Source organism: Anopheles ziemanni, chromosome 3 (genome assembly GCF_943734765.1).
Source record: "Anopheles ziemanni chromosome 3, idAnoZiCoDA_A2_x.2, whole genome shotgun sequence".
Taxonomy (NCBI): Eukaryota; Metazoa; Arthropoda; class Insecta; order Diptera; family Culicidae; genus Anopheles; species Anopheles ziemanni.
Window position 1 is genome coordinate 29,442,548 of NC_080706.1, and position 23,049 is coordinate 29,465,596.

Sequence of the window (23,049 nt, forward strand, 5' to 3'; positions counted from 1 at the left end):
ACCGTGCGATGTTGAAAGCTGCACCCGAGGGTGCACCGTGTTAATCTGTACGTTGGAAACTCGTACACCAACCACCGTCGTCGTTCGTCCTCTATGTGCGGGATAACCGAACCTTTGCGGCGATCATTTTGACGTCCGTATAATGGTGGAGTACTCCGCCGTGGGAATGGTAAGACTCACTGGAAGGTTCTTCAGGACGTGGTGCATTTGACTCAAAACCGATATGCATGCGCTGCAACGAAACACGCACAGGATCTGGATATTTGACACCCAATTAAATGCGTCTGGAAGTTTGGATCGGATAGGTTCGCCTTCGGGAGTTTGGTTCTGCATGTAGCGTAGATTGTTGTAACTCATAATTAAGGCTCGATTTAAAGCGAAAATTTCGACAGCTCCCTATTCTGGGGCAGCACTATTTTTAATTACTTCTCGAACAAACTTCGAAACGTGCCTTGTGCCTGCCCCGGACTAGCTCTTAAAGTTAGCCTAAGTGTGCACAAGGTATTGTGCCGGCTTCCAAACATTGCCAGCAGCAGGGGGAGACTCTCAGCTGTACAAGGCAAACCCATCGGCACAGTTTCTGCAAGCAGGGACGGCAAGTTTTCATTTTACGATTTTTCATTTCAAGTTTTATTTCTCTAATTCTTCTCTCCACCTCTGTTTTCTTTCTCTCCTCCGCAGGTAGAGGCCATGATGTCCTGCCCCCTTCCATTGCCATTGCCACTACTTCCACCAGCATTGCACGTAGATTTCCCTCCGGTGCACATCGGAGTTAAGGTAAGTCCGTGACGGCGCAAGACGACCGCTAGAGGGAAACGAAAACCCGGCCCAACCCCGTATGCTTTTAGCATGTAGCGCTTTTACTGGTTTTCCTGGACTCCCTGTATCGTTGCATCTCTAGTGTGTCCCACTCAGTAGGTTCTCCTCCCGTGGTTAGTTTGGTTAGCTGGACTCTTTCCGTGTAGCTCGTCTTGAAGCAGCAGGTACGCGGTCCGTGTTCTGAGAATTGCAACAGGACCGTTGTGTCCATACGAGGGGCTAAAGAGGGCAGGGAGAAACCGGTGGTCGAAGGAACATGGCCTGGACGTTGTACCACTGGAAGCTAAACACCGAAATTGTGCTGCAAAATCTACCGTACCAGGCCTTCCATTAGTCGATGGCAGGGGTCGGCATACGGAATCTAAAACGGGCCAGATGATTAAAAGGATGTTTTAAATGTTTTTGAAGTAGCAGCCGTAATGGCGTATCAACTTTCTAAATAGTAAAGTTACATAAAAAGTGGTAAAAGATAAAATGTGTAAAAAAAATTGTCGTTTAACTGTTTTAAACATTTTTATAATTATTTTCGTTTAATCTTGGATTTTTTTTCTACATTCAACATTGAAGAGTTGAACTGAGAAGAAATTATTACGGTTATTTAACATATCGTTTATGAAAATTACTGATAGGTGCTCCATTTCTTCTATTATCTCATAACGCTTCTAAGTGGCCATACTCTGTTTGCAGAATTCCGCAGATTATTTTTGCTTTGGATAATGGTCCGCACTGTTGATTGTGGTCGTTTTATTTGCCGGGCTATTGCTGCATAACTCTTTCCTTGTTCGAGTATCTTTACTATTTCTATCTTTTCCGTTATTGTTAAAGCACACTTCTTTTGACTACTTTTATTATTTGATGCCATATTAATCGCTTTAAGATTATACAGCTTTATGAAACAAGAACCAACGTGTGTTGATCCAGGCCGTGTGTAATGCAAGCCATTGTGGTCATGGCCTTTGAACGGATGTTTAAAACTGCGTATTAAAAACTTCATTTTACCAAAACAAAACAAAATTGACTAATTTGAACTCATTTGTTAAAAAAATCTCGTATATCGAGTATGGCGTACTGCGGGGACCTACTGTCTATCTTACGTGCCGGATAACATATTTTGGAGGGCCATACTTTGCCGACCCCTGGTCTATGGTATGTTGCCATGGTTGGAAACGGAAACTGTGGTGAGAAAAGAGATCCTGGTGGAAGCGACGCCAACTGGAAGGATCTCCTGTTGCATGGGTTTTGCGAGCCGAACGCTACATTAATAGAGAAGCAGAGAGAAGGCAGTGTGATCCTAGTGCCGGGTAGAACGGATACTTTACGGTCAAAAGGGATATGCTCTCCCTTCTACCGGGATGAACGGATTAAATGTGGTCCCGGAAGGAAAGTGGGACTAATAATTAGTTTCTTCTGGCGGCACTGCAACTCCCTGGTTCGAACATAATACTCCCCTTAGGGGAAAGCTCAGCTTCTCGACACGGCGCACTACTCGCATCAAGGGAAGAAAAGATGACTAATCACTGATGGATGATCAATTAGAGCAAACTGACGAACAATGCGATCGGCCGCAAACATGGACTGAACTAAGGACCATTTTTGCCAACCGACGTTTCCCAAATCCCTAACCACCCGGCTTACTACACAATGTCACACGGAGGAGTTTTCTGGCCGCGGAGGGGAGAAAATTCGTGACCCATAACACTTTTCCGCCTTTAGGGCGGGAAATGCTCTAGGCGCGCGATGGTTGAGCGTACCATGATGCCATCCTTTGATGGAATGCTTATCTTCGCCCCCTTTTTGTTACCGAGAGAGGATTTAGGAAATGGAATGGAATTACGGAACGCGGAGTTTTTTTGTGTGTGTGTGTGGGGGGTTTGGGGGATTTTCTTCGGTTATCACCGATCAGCCGCAGCCGGAGCTTAGGCGGCCCGGCTAAACCAACGCCGCCGGAGTTATCTATTTCGATGCAAATATTACACGTAGGCACACGGAGCGCGGCACACAGACACAGCTACATCTGATGTTGGAAGGACTGTGTTATGATAGATTTCACCGCTACGCGGGATACGGGAAAATTCAATTTTTCCCATCGCCCCCCTTCGTTTCGTGTCGTGCACGTTTTTGGCTTCTTGCCTCGGCACCGTTTATCGTTTCATCATGAAAAGCGGTTGCATGTTAAAAAAACAAAATAAATAAAAAAGAACCGCGACACAATATGATTGAATAAACAAAAAATCAAGGAAATATCGGCTACAAAACAAAAGCATCTATAACCACCACCCACCGTCACATTCTCAGCGATAGCGGCAGGAAAATCGAACGAGATTTACATATTCAATTTAGTAAACCATTTTTGCCTCGGTGTGTGTGGTGGTGGTGGTGATGGTGAAGCGCGGCTGCTGATGGGTTCATTTTTGCGAAACTTTTCCCATCAGCAGCAACAGCCTGGCCGGGGCCGTCTAGCGAGTTCGAGTGCTAGCATATCGAGCCGGGTCCGGGAAACTTACGACGCCAGGGTATCGAATCGCAAAATGATTGATTTCGTCGCCGCCGGATTAGCATCACTTGATCGTCAGGTGTTAAACGTCATTTTGGTTGAGGTAGTGCTGGCTGGGTGTGCGATATGTCTTCTAAACCATACTTGCTATTTTATGTTTAGGAATTACGGTGATATTTTTGCTGAAATAATAGTATCTTGATTTTCCATTGGTATTACATCAGTATATTGAAAATATTCCTAACAGATCAGGAGAAGACGATTCATGAAAAGGATTCATTTATTTCTTTTAAAAGCTTCAATCGTTGAAAGTTTACGTTGTTAAGAAAAGTTTTTCATTTTTCACATCTTTACGAATGTTTGTGTCGATCCGACTCGATTCTAGTTTTTTAAAAGTACATATGCACTTGTTTAAAGTAAATATACATTTCTTTGAAAGCGTGTCATTGTTTTAAAGTCCTTTGTTGTGATGTATTGCTATTTAATGGATTGTTCGAAATCTTTGCGGCTAGTTTTCATTTATTTTGAACAAGATTGCCACAGCTTTTCATGTCTAATTATGTGGTTGTTGTTGAGTTTAAAACGGAATAAATTTTTATTTTAGAATCGTCGGTTGATGTAGATTTATGTATCGTTAAAATAGCCATCAAAATGATTTACTGATAAAAGAATCATATCGTTGGTAGCAGGTTATCATGTTAATTATTATGTTTCAGTTATTAAATTGTTACATAATGGAATTCAAGCTTATCAAAGGAATTTTTGTTTTAGTTATTACGAATTCCAAATTGACACTATGATTACCTTTCAAATCGCTTTTGACTCAACTTTTGGTGTATCCTTGATTCCAATCCCTGTTTAGGATTCGATTCCGTGTTGCGGATTCAAATCTCTGTGGCGACTAGTAACTCTTTTTTTCACTCTTTCACTACTATGGTAATTTAAAAATTTGCATCATCGTGATGATTGTTCGAATCTCTAAAAACAGCTCATCACTAGCTCTTATATTTTTAAAAATCTATTCGTTTGAAATATTATTCAGTTGTTTGAAAACATTTATTGTAACATCACGCAACTTGAAAAAAAGATTTTCCATTCAAACTTAATCGTGTGATAGAAAAAAAACACTAGGCGCCTCCATGACGAGCCCAACTGGAAGCAATTCGACAACGCTGAGTGCGTAGGAAGAAAAAAGATAAACCCTTAATAAAAGAGCAATTTCAAGTTTATTGCCCGCAGCTTCGGCATTTGGTTTGGCCAACAAGAAAAAAAAATAAAAAAAAAATAAAACCGATACCACCCAGGTACGCGGCCGCTTTTTGCCGTTCATCCGTGTAGCGATTTGTGACTATGTTCCAATGATCCAATCTGCCTAGCTGTGTATACTCGTACTTCCACGAAGCGAGCCTTCCTCTCAAATATGCTGTTGAGCGCCAAGTGCGTTTGTCCATATCACGCCCGGACCAGATGCCAAAGGAGCCCGCATCGGCGGCGCGGTGAAAGTTCATAAATTTGGTCCTTTATCGTTGAAATATTTATGAGAATGATCTTGGGCCCTCGGATTTTCGCTTTTCCATTTCTTGCACTCCTCCAAACCTTCCGCCTTCCTTTGGGGACGTGCCATCGATCCATTCGCGTGTGTCACTCGCCGGAAAGTGGAAATTCTCACCAAAGCGGGGGAGCTTTCTCCCTCCGCACCTGTGCCGCAATAAGAAAAACGAGTGGGAAAAAGGATCTGGCAAGAGGTAATACGAATGACCCGCGCGGGAATGGCATAGATTGTGGCATTCTTCGTTTGCTTTGCCTTCTTTCGCACTCTTATCTTTCGCGACAATGTGCACGTTGATGAAAATCGAGGCGTTTGGAAAATCGTGCCCCGGATGGCGGCCGGGTTCGCGCCTCGCGCACCGGTTGGGGACCTCATTTTGTATCTATTTGTTAAAGGTTATGGCACTCCAGAGCGCACCCCCTGAGCCGTGTGTTGGTGTGTTTTCAAAGCTGTACGACTTGCGTAACTGAAACGGGTAGGTGGAACGAACCCTTCCCAGGGATACCATCCTACTACCCTTCACCATGCTTGCATATGAGAAACGGGACACCTCCGTCGTCGCACGTGTGTGCGGCGTCGTGGTGTTTGGAACATTGTTCACATTTTTCCAAGCCGGTAAATGATAGCATGCTCGAGCGTGTGAGAGGCGCACATAACACCACCATGGTCTCTCATCTTCCGACGGCGGAAACCCTCACCCGCACGACAAATGTCCTTTAACCGTGCGATGGATGGCCGGCCAGTTTTCCGACGTGAGCGGACTACGCGAGCAGCAGCAGTAGCAGGAGGTGGAGGTTACGTCCACTTCGCTTTCGCTTCGGAAGCAATCCCCGGATTGTTGCTGGCACACGTAGGACAGCTATAATTGTGCGTCGGTTTATTGTCCCCAGCAGCTCGGTCCCCGTCGTGCGTGTGTGTGTGTGTGTTTGTATGTGCCGAGGATGGCACCTTCCGGAGGTCCTTCGTGCACATCACGCCACATGGTTGCCCACCAAAGAACGTGATATGCTGTTGTACGGTGGCAGTGTGAATTCCTTTCATCTTTCGTGTGCGACAAAAGAAAATGAGCTCAAAATGGCGTAAAATTGAATCAACTCTCGAAAATTCCACACCTTATGACCAGAGTGAGCTGCATGGCTCAAGCGGCAGCCGACAGCGGTGGCGCGATGCTTTGTGGTACAAACATAAGCACAACCTCAAGCGGGTCCGCTTACTTACCGTTGTGGAAAATTTAATTGATTTTCAAACCGTACGTGCCGTGAACCCGGCAGCAGTAGATCATTTCTGGACCTCATCCCCCTTGTGTGCATGATCAAAACGGCTCCTCGAGCGGGCGTCGAGTGTTAATACGATTTTGTTATTGCATTACCGCCGGTCCTTTGTTGTACTGTCGTCTTATTATATTTTTATTATCTTGCTGAAAACTGAATTACCAAAAGTGTTGAGTTTGGTGCTCGAAACGCGAAATAGCCTCTCGAACAATATGTAATACCTGAAAGGTATTAAGTGAGGTTGATTGACATAGCAATTATTATGATGAAGCTTTTTATTGCAAGACATTTGAACAAGTTTACGAAATGATCCTTCGGCAATCCCATTTTCGCATCAATTCTGTTTTTCACCTCCTATTTTTCAAACCGAGCAAACCACATTGAAAATATCTCCACCACCAAACTTTGTCTAGAAAGCAGTTTGGGGTGTTTCTAAAACAGCGAATTATATAATATCATCGCTAAAATATCATCTTTTTGTCTCTTTCCCAAAATACGAAAATAAAAGTGGTAACTGAGATTTTCCATGATAATTTCGCTGTAACAACAATAAACATTAACTACTTTATGAATTGGAACTAACTAGTGTCTATTATCACAATTTAAGTATTTTTTCCGATTTTACGAGTACATTTTTGTTTGCGCATTTCGAAATCCGTTCGTAGATTCGGTAGATTCGGGGATATAAATTTGTTTTGTTTCTTTGCAATGGCTGCCGTATATGTTTTCACATTTTGTTCAGTATCAAATTTTCTATTTGTTAATAATTTTGCTTCATTTCGCATTTGTAGGCAGCTTTCAAAATAATGTTGAGTGCAAACTATAACAATCTTTATATTTAAATTCGTTCTAAATAACCTAATTTTTAAATATGGACAAAAATTTAAATCAAGAGACAAAACTAGATGAACGCAAGACCTAATTCAGACTGCACTGTAAATTTCATCTCAATAAACCGTACTTGAATTTACTAGTTCAGTTTATCAGGAGTTTTATTAAATCTATTGAATGTTGTTGGATGCGTTGAAAGTAATATATTCGATACACTTAAATATAATTTTATTTTAATTAATTTTTTTCTCACCTTGATTCCCTTTGCTACCTGCTTTCTACTATTTATGTTCACAAGGTAGTTTCAAAATAAAAATTTACCTTTGAAACGTCTGTTTTCGCTGTTGCAACGGTGTTTCCTTCGGGGTGGTTAAATGCGTTGAAGAGATTATGGCTAATCGAATCAATCCATACATCACAAAATTACTTCCAATCAATTAAATATGAATTGAATTGACATCCCGCAACCGACCGGAGTAGTACTTTACGGTGCTCGTCGTGAGCCGTCGAAAGCTCGTTTGACTCGGCGAAAGAGGGAGCCCCGTCGGGTTCGTAAGGATGCGTCTCACTCCCCTCATGCTGTGATGCTGGAGATTTCCACCTGCCTCAATCGGTGACTTCACGTGTAATGCATTCGAGTATTAGTGCCGCATGGATTGATGAACGTACGTACGTGTACGAGGAATCGGGGATTTTGCGGGAGAGCCTTGTAAGATTTGGCTTTCCTTTTCTTTTTTTTTCGGTACACTATCTCTCTTTCCATCCAATGCGGCTAAACCAATCGCGCGCGCCGGATGGTTGCCGCTGACATGGTGTGCTGTTTTAGGGATGAGAAAGTACTTCTCAGAAGGCGCCAATCGCGGACCTAGGCTCAACGAGGATGTTTTTGTGTGTGTTTGTTTCAGGATCATTCGCCCGTAGTCCAGTGGTGATGTGCGCGCGCGGTCTCCGGTTGTGTCGTCACCCCGTCTTATCACGCTAGTCACATTCGGGGTTTTCACGCTTTCCCGCAGAAACACGGGACATAAATCCAATTGAAGCAACATGCACATTTTATGCGTTCGTTTTTCACGGTAATTTCCGATTTTTCTAGGGGAAACGGACGGACGCTGTTGAGCTTCGTTACAGCGAGGCTGAGGGAGTGATGGAGTGGTGGTACTTGGAAGGCATTAAATTAAGTCCTGATCTTTACTCTCCATGACGTTCGCCAAGTTGATCCTCGTTTACCTTGGTCGTAAAATTGAGATGATTTTGTTCATCGTAAAGGGATCAGCTAGCAACTGGGAATTTTCGGTGGATGTTGGACGTGTGCGCCGGACTGAGGATGACTTCTGTGAGAAGCTGTCAACTTGCATACCATATGCAATGTTATGTTGTAAAAGCCTTTCAATTGAATAGAAGGAGAAACGTATGTGGACGAAATTAAAAAATTATCAATCCGACATTTAATTCAGTTTTCTTCAAGTTATTTATTTATTTAAGTTTTCTTAACCAGGATATCTAATTCCGACCGCCGCGAAAGGTTCTAATCCTACGTGACCTTCCATCAGTAATGACAAGTCGTGGCAAGGGCATGGGCTTATGACATCCCATCCACAATTCACCGTTGCGCTTGGCCATTCGAACGAATGCGTTTTCAAACCGTGTACCAACCCTAACCGAAGATACTCGACCGTGAACACATGCAATCTTCCATTAACCGGAAAAACGCACTGAACCTTACGCCAAGTGGGGGAAGTTGCTCGTCGTGATAAAACGAAACTTTAAAAAAAGATTACGGGTAGATATGTGCGGCAAGAAGGGTAGGAAAAAAGGCCTTTGCATGTTTTGCACCTGACGTGGTGTCAGTTTCGGAGCGCGCGTGTGTGTGTGGGGTTCGTTAGTGGAAGAAAAAGTAGATGAACCAATGCGAGCGAAGGACGAGAAAAACTTATCATTACCCGAGTTGCCCAGCGAGAGCTTCCTTTGATGCGAAGCTTGGCCCGAGTGCCCATGTTCGTACCCTTCCACATCCCAACCCTTCGTCAGTCGTTCTGCTTCTTTGTTTTTTGTTTTCTTCGGTTAACATCATCATCGAGGCCAGAAAACATACATTCGTGCGCCCGACGTTAAAACCGGAGAAGTGGATTCATTCGATCTTTTGATGCGTAAAATACAAACTAATTACCGTACGGGAAAACGAACGTTCGAACAGGCAGCAAAGGTGTGTTGGGGAATAGTTGGAACCGCGTTGGTTTTCTTTCGCCATGGGCTCACCTAATGTGTGTTGGGGGGCCGGTTCGTCGGAGGGTTCTGTTTCCGTCAGCGTTTTGCGAAAAATGAGGCTACACACAAAAAAATTGAAAAAAGCGAACGAAGAAAAAAAAGAAACGATAACCGGCGTCTTCCCATCCTGCTTCCCGAGCCTTGCTTGCCTGGCCAGTAATTAACGTGCAGCTTTCCACCCGAACGCCGGCGGTGCCCTTGGCCCGGCTTGATTAGTGTGCGGTTGTGTGTAGGGTTTCGTCTTGTGGCCGGTAATTTTGCTCTTTTGATGCTTGGAAGCGGTGTCCGTGCGCGCATATTGTGCGCCACAGGCTCTTATCCGCACGAATGGATCCGTTTACCGGTTCACTTGATCCCGCAATTCCGGCCCAAGCCCCAAGTAAGGGGAAACCAAATTTCATTCGACGGCAGTCGAGAAAGTTAAAACAAAAAAATCTACGACCGGTATTCGGTTTTGAGAGTTTCAAAATTTCACTGGCATTCGTATTCAGTTCAAGAAAAACAAGTACAAATTCAGTGCACACAGACAGACAATAGAAAGCAAAATGTGTGTGTATGTGTACGTTTGGTTCTGAATGCATATTTCATTTAGCACTCCGGAAACGAAATCATTATCAAAGATTGTCTCCTTTATGGATGGGAAACATAAGGTCCTCTCCGAAGGTGGCATTTTTCTCCGGTGTAAAATTTTAACACCATCCCACTCGACCAAGGGAGGCGATCTCTCTCGGGTATGGCCAAATGTCCGATGGTGGATGAAAAGTACACTCCAGACAAGTGATAAAAGATTCAAGCTTATGACAGAGGTGCGCTACGATCGAAGTAGAACCTAATCCGAGCGACTTGTATGGTGTGAAACCGGGGTAAGTTGGAGGGAATCTGAAGCGAAAGGGGTTGAACCCGCCCCGGATGCTGTTGAACATTTTATTTCCTTTTTCGTATGTCCTTGTGCAGTGTGTAACACTGGTGGATGATCTTTTACAAAGCGAACTATATGTCTATACGATATTGCAATCCTTGGGCAAAATGTTGTTCGGTAGCTTTGGCTTCTGGGGTTTTTTTTAACTTCATTTTTAAAACTACATCATCATTGTCATGCATATTTCTTTATAAATATTATAATTATAAAACTGTGTAAAATTTATTTCCATTCTGTATTTTTACACCATACTTATGCAAATATTTTAATCCTTTGAAAGCAAGTGGTACAAACATATTTGAAATGTTAATAAAGTTTACATAGCCCAAATTGAGAATGGAAATTAACATTAGTAGCAAGGTTTGTTTGTAGAAGAAATTACCAAAAACTTATGCTACAATACCTCCTTTCACGGCTTTAAAAATGGCGTAAAATGTATAACTCATTTATTCTTCACGTTGAGTTTCTTCAGGGATCGCAAAGATAGTTTGCTCTGTTCAAAGTGGATGAAGCAAGCGTAACGATGTGTACTGTACGATTCCATAATATATTTACTATCCACTATGTGCCCTATGCGCCGCATCTGAAGAGTTTTATTCCTTTTATCACTTCTCGCAGTTTAAATGGCCCTTACAGTTTTACCTATCGCAATGGTAAGGACCTTCTTTGGTGAAAAACATGGAAACACCTCTGCGTGCGACCCTCCCCGACAGTCCAATGTCAAAGCCGTTTCTTTGCGTTTTCGAAATGATGCTTTCTCTCTTTCCATCGCTCCCTGCTTCTCCCCCCGACCCCTTTGTTTCATCATTCAATCCGACTCGGTTCAATCTTTTTCGCTCCTTAATATAATGTTTATGACATAAAAGCGTTCTGTAAGCCTGTTTTTCTTTCTCCTCACCCCGCTGGTGATTGCCGAACCCCCCTCTCTCAGCCCTTCCATTCTTTCAAGTTGTGGACGCTTTCCCCAGTCCCATCACCACCCCCCGGGGGGGCTCGCTGGAAAAAGGGGTATAGACATCTTACCTCAGGCAACCACATTTCACAACGTTTTGGAAAGTTGTAGAAACAATGGCACGAAATGTCCGTGGGCGGAAGAGGATGTTGTTGGTGCTGTGTGGCCTTTGAGTTTCACATTTGTTCCCTCTCATCCACCTACCGCTGACACCTCTTCTTGACCTACCCCGCCTGTGACCTGGGAACGAGTGTGTCGCACCGGTCGTCGGGGCTATAAAACTACCTAAATATGTTATAAATTTTTCATGATATTTCCTAACGCTCTCGGGCACATTCGTGTACCGGATTTTTGCCAGCTCTGTTTTTTCCTCCCTCCCCCCCCCCCATCCCCTCCTCTCTTCCAGCGAACCTGCGTCACCATCAGCCTGCCATCATCCAGTGTCCAGGTTTATGCCGATTGTCATTCGCTTTTCCGGAGCATGCCTCCGGAAATAGTAGATGCTGTGTCCATGTTCGCCGTGTGTATGAACCTGCATTTTTTTTTTTTTACCTTATTCTCTTACATGAACAAACCATGCGCTTTCGGCTGACCGAACCCTGAAGTGTACGGATGTTTCTGGCATTCTCGAAAACCGAGAAACGATACCAGAACGTCAAGAGGATGGCCCGGGTCCGGCAGGTGGCCTTACAGAGGAGCGGGGTTACGGGAGAGAGGGTGTAGTTTTTTGTCTTTTGACCACGGCAGATTTAACGAGCTTCCTGTGTGGCCTGCGTGGAATGTTCTCGTCGAAAGGTCCAATTTTAATACCCGTGTTCACAATTTTGTAATGGAAAGCTTTACCGTAATAACATGGTCTTAAGTTCTGAATCTTGCGAGGTTTTCGGCTGCCGCCCACAGCGAAGGTGAGGTGGTTTCCTAATAACTTGTTTTATTTACTCCCATTTCCATTCCACTCTTCCCGGGATTTTATTTACCCTCCTGTTGTTTTGACTGAATCATAAATTGCTGGTAATGTTTTTCAATAGTTACATTCATTATGTATCATTTCTGGTTCACAACTTGCCGTTCAGTAGTTTATAGTTGTTTTAATTCCTTTTTGATTGGATTTTGTTTTGTATTTGTTTTCTTTGTTTAACATAAATGTTGCGTTTTTCCATTGAACGGTATGCGATTTACTTCAGAAATTTTTTATTTCGCTTAATTAATTATTCATAGTTGTAAAATGTTGCATTTACGAGTACGCGCTTTTGTTTTCTTTCATCGTGGCAAATGAGTCAATTTGTCCGTGCGTTCACACATTTTGCAAAACGGGCGCTTTTGTGAGGCTGCTTTAGCTGCTTGCATTTGCAACATTAATCCATGCTGTGTGTGTACGAATGGGCAATTCAAATAGATGGTAATTCTATTGTTAGCTGTAAAAAATCGTTCTGTTCTATTCCACCACCACACTTCGTTGTTTACTACAGTCTGTCGGAATCAAGGCTGAGGGTGAGAATGTGCCCAACTCATCGGACCCCTCGGACTGCCGGATGTTTTGATTCCCATCAACGGCCTTATCGAGTCCCAGAAATTGGCCAAAAGAGCACACCTTCCACTGCCATTTACCAACATCCGCAACGCGTTTACAACGCGGCCCTCCACTTTGTGGGGGATGCTTTTTACCTATTTCACAACATCCACACGTGTTTGTTTCGCAGCGAAGGCTAAGCGGGAGGAATCGCTAACGATAGCATCGCCGCGTTCTCGCGCCCTCCCATCCCGCGGCGTGTGGTGTTGATAAATATTCATTCCCATTAGGCGCGGGTAAAGCCCGCGGGAGAAGCTGCTACTTCACTCGCTACCGGGTTTGCGTCGGAGTGTCGAGGTGCATTAAAAAAAAATCGTCTCTGTTCCGTAAACCTCGTTTGTAATGACGTTCGTGGAAAACACTCCCGAAATAACCGGCCAGCCCAAAACGGTTGACCACGGCGATTCAGTGTGAACGGGCTGTACAAATCGCCGGAATCTCCAGAGAACCGCGGAAGGCCACGGGATCGGTGATCGAAAAATTCACCGGTGAAAGATTTTGCATACATTTTGTCGTCGCTGTTTTTGAAAATTAGTCCTACCACCCGTTTGGGTTCGGCTCGTGTGACAGCTGTGTGAATTTCCCACCCAACGGGGGGGGGGGGAGGGGGAAGGTGCATGCACCATGCTGGGCGGGAGTCTATCCCTACAAAGTTGAGTCCACACGCTCTATCGTTTGGCACCGTTTTGATTTGTTCGACGGTTGGCTCAATTAATGAATAATCTTTTTTCGCCTTGGAGGAGTTGGCCGTTAGTTTGCATTCCAGTTCCTGTACCACATCCCGGGGATTCCCGGAGTCGGGTGGGTGTTCGTTTGCTGTTGATGTTGTACAATGGCGACATGCATAGTCATTCGCCAGGCGGGAGTGTGGATTTTTTAACAGCTGTCCGGATTCCCGCGGCTCGATCCTAGCTCGTACGTCGTACTGTATGTCCTTTGCTGCCCTTGGGATCGCATGTAAAGTGAATCGACTAGGGTTCGCTTGTTTGTTTGTTTGTTTGGTTGTGCGGTCGTCGAGTCGAGTCATCCTCGAAATGGCGGACCCATCATTTCCTCCCAGCGGGAAATGCACGATACAAGTCCGTCGGTTATACATATGGCAGTTGATCGACGTGTTAGGAAAAACAAGAGTGTTCTTCTGTTCGTATGTTAAACTCGTCTATGTTGCGTTAGAATCTGCTCCGAGTATGGAAAGTGAGCTTTATTTATTCAATCGAAACTTTCAGTGTAACTTTGTACTTATTTTTTACTGCATAAGAAAATTTACCCGGTGTATTGTTATTAAAAAGTTTCCCACCTTTCGGTTTACTCTTTAGTCTTACGGTGCCAAAGTCACCTTACTACCCATTGCCCAGTCAATTTCTTCAATCCATCAAACACTTAACCTTCTGCCGGACCGAGGAAACTTGACCGTCTCACGATGTGACCTGTACCATCAAATTGCCCCTGACTAATATTCTCTTACATGAACTTTTGTTTACTTTCAGGTAAGTGCGACCGGATAAGAAACTTGCAGACACCCGAAAGACGACTGCGCCCTTTCGTTTGCTTGCTTTTGCTTGCTGGTCAACACTTTCGGAACTCGATTGGTTTGGGCAGAAAGAGAGCGGCATAAGAGGAGGCGGACATACTGGGCATCCGGTGTGTGTGTGCGTGTGTGTGAATGAGCGCGTTTCTTCACTCGGTGGTAGGAACAGCTTTTGCCAATCCCCGTACCACCCGCACACAGTATTTTCTACTCTTTCTAACTATTTCTACAAGTGCCACAACTATTACTATGTTACCACGTGCTGTACATTTTCTCTTCTACAAATTTTAGTGTGTTTTTTGTAGCTTTTCTCCTCCGTACCGATCGGTTCTTACCTTTTTCAGCTCGTCCTCTGTATCTATCGCCCAACTATTTCAGCTCCTAAGTAGCCTGCCTATTACTAGCGTCTTTAAGCTGCCAAAGTAGTCTTTTCGATATCTATCTCTTCTATGTAGATTTTTAAGTTTTCTTTTTTGATATTTTGGTCGAAGAGTTGAGGGCATTCTTAGGGAAAAATGGCTTTCTCGAAATTGTTGTTTTGGCTGTCATATCAAAAGCAACATTCTCTGAGTTGAAAACGACGACGCTAGCGAACCGTCAAGAATTTACGTCGGCCTGACAGTGTTAGAATAGGAGTTTGATTCCCGAAACTTATATGTCTTCCATTGATTCTACTGTTCACCAAGCATCGTTGTGCAAATTCAGACTTCCCGAAAATGGTTAGAAATGTGTAAATATCTTCGTAAGCCTTTTTAAATGTTTAGAATTTTGCAATAATAAGGCAAGATTTGTCGCGTAAAGACACGGCAATGTAGAACATTTCGGGAATAAATTTACGGGCCACCGGGCGCCTCCATTAATAAATGAATTTAATAATAATAATAAATAATAATAATAATAATAATTTGAAATGTATTTGCACAATGAACGGTGGTGCGTGTTCTTATTAAAATTACCGACACTTTTCGAGGTGTGGAAGTTTAATGGCAAATTAGATAGAAATACTCTCCTCAAGTCCTTGAGTCGGAGTGAGGAAAGAGTTAAGGACATCAGTCATCCGATGTGGACTACGTTAGAGGCATGAAGCATATTGCTCCACGGATTGATCGGCGTTACGGCGACCACAAACTCCATCGACTTGGACGCGGCCGGATTGAAAATAGAATCGCTGGAGGTGACTCCAATCGCGCACTCCAAATCTAACCACCGGCGTACTTGGAAAACTGAGTGCAGCACACTGCGGGGTACGCTTTTAATGAGCCGCCGCGCCGGTCTTTCCCCGTCCCCACAAATCGCTTTGACAATTTGCACCCGGGAGTCGCAACGTTCGAACCGTTTTCCTTGCCGTGTTGAAGCCGCTGCGATTCCCATCGGAAGCGGAAATGGATCCATCCTCGTGTCTCGCAACACAACAATACCCGGGCCCGGATGCCAATTGCAACCAGAACCAGAAGGCCGGAATCCAGACTGACTGTTGCGGTTTAGCGTCACCCTCGATAATGGGACCGCCATGGTTTCGCCGATTGAATTCGAGTTTGAACCACCCCGGAGGGTTTTTCGCAGAGAGAGACTGTTTTGTAAGCTGATGCTAAAATTACACCGTCAGCCGAACGACGGACGAGACCGGTGGAAAGAAGGACTTTTCCTATCGATGTTCCTGTGTAGGTGTATGTTCCGAGCCTCAATGGAAATCGCTTCCCATTCATCGGCGAACGGTTCAATGAAATGAGGAAAATTGTCGCAACAAAGAACGGTGTCCGAGGGGACATTTTCTTCCCTTACTCTGCGATTTTGATTTTTCACCCTTAGGTGTGCTGTCTACTGTTGCCGATAGCGGGTGGAGTTTTCTTTTTCGGAATGGAGAATGCTTTTTGCATCGCACGAGAGCGCGCCCCGTAGTGATAAGTAGGGATAATATTGGTACTGTTTAGAGGTTGCCATCCGGATGATCGGCTACTTTTGACAGCGTTGCACACACGTTCGCCGTGGCGAGTGTGCCGTTTTCGGTTTTCCGTGCAGCTGGTGCGTGAACGCACGGTTGCCATCGATGTTCAGTACCGGTGTTGGTGTGTGTACCCTTAGTTCGGAGCGATTCCGGATAATGGCGCGGTACGGGTGGATTTTGATATCATTATCCTGCGTTTGTAACGCATCATCGGCGACGAATGGGATGAAATGTGTTCGCCTGCTGATGCTGCTGTTCATTTGGGGATCCAGCGACCCGATGGTTTCCTTCCCTCCCTGCAAAGCACCCCAACCTTTGACCGCGTAATCCTTGTGAAAACCCTGCCCCTGCGTCACCGTCACGGGGCCTAATGGTGATCAAACAATTTTTGCACAATCACAGTCGGACCATCTATGGAACCCTCGTGGCTGGAGCCGGGAATTACCAAGCTTGTGACACAAAGTACGCACCGACAAAGCGTTCCGCTAGTGCGCGTCGACTCCTCGGCGCATCTCTCTGTTTGTTGCCCGCTTCCGTATGGTGATCAAATGAAATGCGAATTTAGTATACGCTATTGATTTTGAACCCCCCGTACAAAGCGTATCACCACGCTGGACGACGGCAAAGGGGGTTTGTTTGCATGAACCGAGGGGAACATGCATGGCGATTTTCCAGCTAATTTGGAAATAATTATCCTCCGCTTAGGTTCCTCCACACGGGTTTGGTTGGTCCGGACGAAAATTCTTCTTATGAAAGCGCATTCCACCTCCATTCGACTGGAGCACACGAAAGGGAAGGCGTTCGAAATGTCAGCCTGAAAAGTAGCCACCATTTACCGGCAGCAGAAGGGTTCGGGTATGTTCGGGGTCAGGTCGTCCTGCGTTGTCCTAGTGGATGTGGGTGCACCGGGCTAATGGTGCTCATTGACGCTGAAAATTACCGCACTCATCGCCCGTTATGTTCGCGATTTGTCGTCCAGCAGTGAACCTCCCCTGCGGGACTGTTTGTTGTTCCTTTCTTCCTCGCTCTTTTCTCTCTCTCTCTCTCTCCCTCAGATCTTCACAGGTGTATCATTGGATTGATAAACCAACAGCAGCCAATCACACCGTGGATTAACGAGAGGATGATTATTATCTACCCCGTGGCGGAATGAGCGATGGAATGCACAGCATTGAAATATGGGCATACTATTATTTTAAATGCTAATTACACAGTCACCTAACCGAGTAATGTGAAATTTGTAATTTTACAAATCAATCTTTGCTGACCTGGTTGCACCGGACTACATATGCACATGGGTATCAAATAAACTCAGTGTGCTTTAGTTAACTGGTTGTCACTGTTTGTTAGCATTGTTGGGTTACATTTTATTATCCACCATTTCTTTCATATGGAATTAAGTAAGCCGGATATCATTGCCAGTCTTTTGGAATGCACTTTCGCCTATTGTCAGCAAAATTATGCTTCCGTTGATGAATTCGATTGAAATTAATTCCCTGGCGTATTAATTTTATGACATGATTTTGCGCCTTTCGATAGTATTGAGTTTTCAACGCTGTCTGTTGGTTATAAAACTACCAACTTGACGCCCCGGCGATGCTCGGTGAAGAAGGGACTGAGTGAAGAATTATGGTTTCAAACTCTTTGTTTGAAAGTTTTTTTTTTTATAATTTAATAGTTACAAAAACGCCATTATGGTTGATATTTCATCCATTTTCCGGTGTTGTATAAACCTTGTTGTATAACTTTGGTGGATACACCTTGACATATGTGTAAATGCCGGTTTTGTTTAGGTTTGAAACACTGAGTTTTATATTACAATATTAAAATGATTTTATAAAAAATTAGTGATCAAAAAACATTGAACATCATCTTGAGTGCTTTAACTGAATGTGTAGAAAGTTTCAGAATCGACGGCTCAGTATTGGTCGAGCCTTTGATGTACACAAAACTTCATGATAAAAAAAGCTAAAATATTTAATAGATTAGGTTTAATACCTATGTTTTCTGTTTCTTTTGAACCAAACTCTCTTGTAAGTATAGAAGTAAAAACTAGTTGAAACCTATACTTTTCTAATGCTTCCTCACCGTTTTTATTCCTTCGTTTCTCTCTCTGACTCTATCTCTATTTCCCTTTTTCCTCTGTATTTTCTCTGTGCGTTCTATCTATCTGTTTTCCGTATTCTCCTGTGTATGCTGACTTCGGTTTGTTTTAACTACTCTGCCTTCCTACCAAGCTGTGGAATTCTAGTGTGTTTCTACTCCATCTTCCAGACGCCCAGTACACATCACTCCGCCAACACTCTGGCGCCCATCACCTCCACTAAAAAACCACTCAAGAAAAACCCCCCCAAAACCAAAAAAAGTCAAACCCCTCCCGTTTGTTGACAGTGTTTTTACCCCTTTTTCTCTCTGTCTCTCGTTTTAGCGGGGCCTTAATCTATTCGAGGTAAGAACCATTCAATGACGCAACTCATCTCCGTCCGTGTATTCGAAGGGTGAACTCGAATTGGGCGTTGTGTCGCATTTATTTAACGCCTTCCCACTCCGAATTAGTAGTTTAGATAATGTTTTGTTCGTTTTGTTTTCCGAATGAGAGTTGTTTGACTTTCTCATAAAGTCACCGTCAAATGGCCAGAAGATTCACGCCATGCAAATGTTTGCTGCTGCTTACCATTTTCTCGCTTCTTCTGATTGACCGCGCATCTACAGCCCACGAGGGTAGCTGCTTGATAAAATTTGAATAGAATCAACGCGTGGAGTCCAATATTCAAATAGGCGAAATTCCAGGGCGCCTTTCATCGAATGGTCATGATTTGCACGTGGCTACCCAAAGATGTTGGTTCTTCTGAAGAGTTTTGTTCATTGCGTCATGTTTTATTTATGAACGACTTCGATTGCTTTTCACTTTTCGTTTAAATTATCAATTGATTGTTTTTAGTCCTGGCTTAAAGCATTTCAGGTAAAATTTAGTGAACTGGTTGAAATATTCTATACATTGTTGTGGATTGATTTTTTTAATTGTTGAAAAAGGGTGAACGATTCTTTTGCCTAAATGATGCAAATGTTTAGTTTGCGTTTTAAAATGTTTATCTTTGTTGCGACCTTAGGTTTTTATGAAACAAAGCTAAGTTTATCAGTGAGTTGACTTTTGTTTCAATTATGTAAAGTTGCTCTTCAATTATTAATTTCTGTTTTGAAGAACAGGACGTCCAATGGAATGCCTCGTTCGTAATTACACTTTGCATATTCTTTCGGTCTTATCTTCCAACGATGTCTGGAGTAAGTCGGGCGTCATCTGATAGCGCACGGAGTGCATTTCCATCTCAATTAGAATGAGATATTACAAGCTGTCCGTCAATCGGAGGGCTGTCAGGAAGGCGAGTATTTCTCGGTCGTCTGAATGCAACCAACGTGGTTGCCACTAATTCCTAGTGGTCCTTTATTACTATGCTAGCTGTTTTATTGTGGAATTAGTAAAATTATGGTTTTAACACTAGCCTTCAATGCAGTGGTTTTAAAGTTCACATTTTAATGTGAAGCTGATGTTAAGGTATTTCAATCGTGCATTTTCCGTACATGGAATACAATTGAATCCCCTGTTCTACTTTCTAATAGAAGTGCTACGTTGAACGAACCACCACGAGAAGATGGTGCATCTCTGGTAGTGGTAGAGGGTGTGTTGGCTGGTGGAAAATTAAAAGACTGTCATCCTTCATTTTACTTTCCCTCCTGACGTGCGCCGATTGGGGTCCTCACGGCCCGGGGACGAAGGCCGCGCTCAGCATGGTGCTTCATTATTCTTCTCGCGGTGTACAGAGCGTGCAGCTGGGAAAGTCTCCGAGTTCCCGGGCGGGCGCCCCCAACCCAAGTAGACAAGTGGGGAAAACTTTTGATTAATGAAACGTGTAATGATAGTGCTCCGGCAAGAGCTGCCACAAGTTTCAGTTGCACCGACGGACACTGGACTGCTTCGGTGTAAGACATTTACACCAGTGGATAAGGAGAAAAGTCATGCACTTGTACATCGAGTTGTTTCTAGCACTAGTTTACATAAAATGATTTCCAAGTGTTTGAAATTGAAATGCTTGGTTGAGATGAAATTAATTCCTGTGGAGGAATCAGAATTGAAAAGGCGTAAAATAATTTCCCGAATTATTTTCGATTCGATTCGATAAAGGATTGCTTAACCAATGGTTAAAAAAAGCAAGAAACGCACAATAGATCTCACATACACAAACCCGCCACGGCATCGAACAGCGCACCGAAGGATCCAATATCTTTTCACCTTTTTCCATACTCCCAAGAGCATCAATCCTGCCTTTCGGTGCCGTAGCAGAAAATCCTCTTATAATAACAAAACAAATTAGCTTCTTACCCACTGCGCTTAGGTGCGGCTTAGTTTGGCTGGCGAGGAAAATGTGTACGGTGCAGCCTTTGAGTGGTCGGGAGAAAATGGTAGAATAGATTCACTCCGCGTCTGCCGAAAGATGCTTCACCCGCTAGAATTTCGGGCTCGGATCGCACAGAGACCCTCCCCGAGTTGGCGAAACCCTTTTACGCTTATTTTCCGTGAGTAGTTCCACATTTGCTTGCTGGCTTTTATTTTCCCCATTTGACGATGAACCTTTCCGTAGGATGAATGAAAATTTTCCCTCAGTTCCCATCAAGCTAGAATCAATACGCTTCCGGGGCGGGTGCGATTGGATCATAGATTGTGTTCTGGCAAACAGGGGGCCCGGATAGGAGAGGGCAAGAAGGAGGGAAACAAGGACTCGAACTCGACTTACCTACATTTAAATTTTCGCAACGCCTTCGGTACCGAAGCCAGAAATCAGACACCATAGCTAGGCGCGCTGTAGCAAGCACATACGGCAACAACCATTTCGACATTTATTCCCGCTTCCTTTTTCCATCGTAAGCTACCACCACCACCACCACTGTTCCCAATTTTGCCCCAGTCGGAAAAGCCATTCAGCCGCATTTATCCCATTACCCGTTCGGGGTAGGCTTTCGCTGGTTCTGGATGTTTCCTCCTGCCTTTGGTCACTGGGTCTTGATATGGGGTTGAAGGGAGGGAGCACGTGTGTGTCAATAAGTTTTCTTCAAAATTTCCCATCATTGAATATTTTACACTAAGCCTATCGTAACACCCCACCCTTACCATTTGCTAACACGGGGTGGTTAAGTCGTGCCGGCACTTCAAGCGTTTTCTTATGGATGAGTTAAAGGGAAAGGAATATCTTCGAATGAAAATGGATTTGTGTCAACATTCATAGCTAGTGTGGACTTTGTATTCAGTTTTTCGTCTGGGAGGGAGCGCTGAATCAGCGATATTAGTGAATAGGCAACGAGGCATTGTTGAACTAAGGAGAGTTATCTTGTATGAAATGAAGGAAAGCGCTTGTAATGATTAGCGAAAATTCGTGAAGCTCTAAGGAAATAAGTAGAGTTGTGTAAATCTGATCCAAATTCATGAATCTGAATGAATCTCTGCGATTCAGGAATCCTGAAGACACACCAACTGATGTAAAATCACCAGCCAAAAATGGGTTGAGGGACCCCTGGTTTTGTTTTGTTTTTTGGTCGCATGATCCACGCCTACGAAAGAATCGGGGAGATTCGTGACAGATCCATGAAAGATGAATGAAGATTCATCCATTTCTAAAGATTCATTAAGCTTTGAAGATTTGAATCCGCAAAGATTTATGAGTCCATCGGAATGAATCTTAGGTGAAATATTAGAGTTGTGTAAATCTGATTCAGATTCATGAAACTGAATGAATCTCTGCCTTACCAGAGATTCATGCATCTTTCGTCGAGATATTCATGAATCCAAAAGACTCACCAACTGATCACCAGCCAAAAATGGGTGGAGGGACCCCTTTTTTGTCGCAATGTCCACGCCTATGAAAGAATCGAGGAGATTCGGGCCAGATCCATGAAAGATTCATGAAGGTTCACTAAGGTTTCGAAAGATACATTAAACTTTGAAGATTCGAATCCGCAAAGATTCATGAATCGATCTGAATGAATCTTAGGTGAAAGATTCATATGAATGAATCTCGAGAAAAGATTCATTAAGCACAACACTAGAAATAACTCAACGTGTCTACGTCTGTACAAGGAACAAAATGTAATATTGACAAGCATCTGAAAGTTTTCGTTACGTTACGTGAAGAAAGTAATTGATTTAGAAAATATATGGAAAATCAGTGATTACAAGAACCATTTCGAAAAAGAATCGTTAAAGAAAGATTTTTTAAAACTCCCCATTCGTCGTCGATTGTTAAACTTCTGATAACAACTGTTCGACAGCCCCCCTTCGCTATTCCTACGTACTCTGACAACGTGTTGTGACGTGTGATGGCTGTATCTCGATCCGTAATGGAATGACAATAACATTTATGCGCTGCCCGATTGCATCAAAGCATGAAATTTACGACTTTCGCCGATCCCATCCCGACCATGATCCGCCTTTGGAAGACAATTGTGTAAATATTACAAAATCAATCCATTTTCCATCGATCGTATCTCTCTACGCCGATCGGCCGGGGGGATGTGTCTGTTTGCCCAAAGGCGGACGGAATAAACCCTTTGCCGGGTTGGGAATACCGTCGGCTTTTCTTTCGCTCGGGCAGATTTTCTTCGCCCGTAGTGCGAAAGCTTTTCCCTTCAGTCGGGGGTATTTTTGCCTGAGCGCTCCTCTGGTGTGTTTGTATGGAAGAATGGCTATCATTCATATATCTTTCCAGATGTGTGCGCTTGGTAAGGCGGTAGAAGCCGTATGAGTAAAGACATCGTTTTACCACTTCCTTGCCGTCGGTGTTGCCTTTCCCTTCGCCAGTGCAAACTGTGGGAGAAATTGGCTAGCATTCGTTTTCGATGGAGCAAGAAAGGCAATAT

At 43.8% G+C, this 23,049-nt stretch overlaps 1 protein-coding gene across 6 annotated transcripts in view; it reads left to right on the forward strand.

The window, feature by feature from the left end:
• Window positions 1-23,049, forward strand: part of LOC131288654 (polypyrimidine tract-binding protein 2) — a 208,061-nt gene that overhangs the window by 41,869 nt on the left and 143,143 nt on the right. For 5 of the 6 annotated variants that reach the window (XM_058317806.1, XM_058317811.1, XM_058317807.1 and 2 more), the window contains exons 2-3: window positions 682-777; window positions 18,572-18,592. In XM_058317806.1, coding sequence (XP_058173789.1) covers window positions 691-777; window positions 18,572-18,592 — 108 coding nt within the window. In that variant the 5' untranslated portion in view covers window positions 682-690. The remainder of the gene's footprint in view (window positions 1-681; window positions 778-18,571; window positions 18,593-23,049) is intronic. The other variant, XM_058317809.1, reaches the window with a different exon arrangement.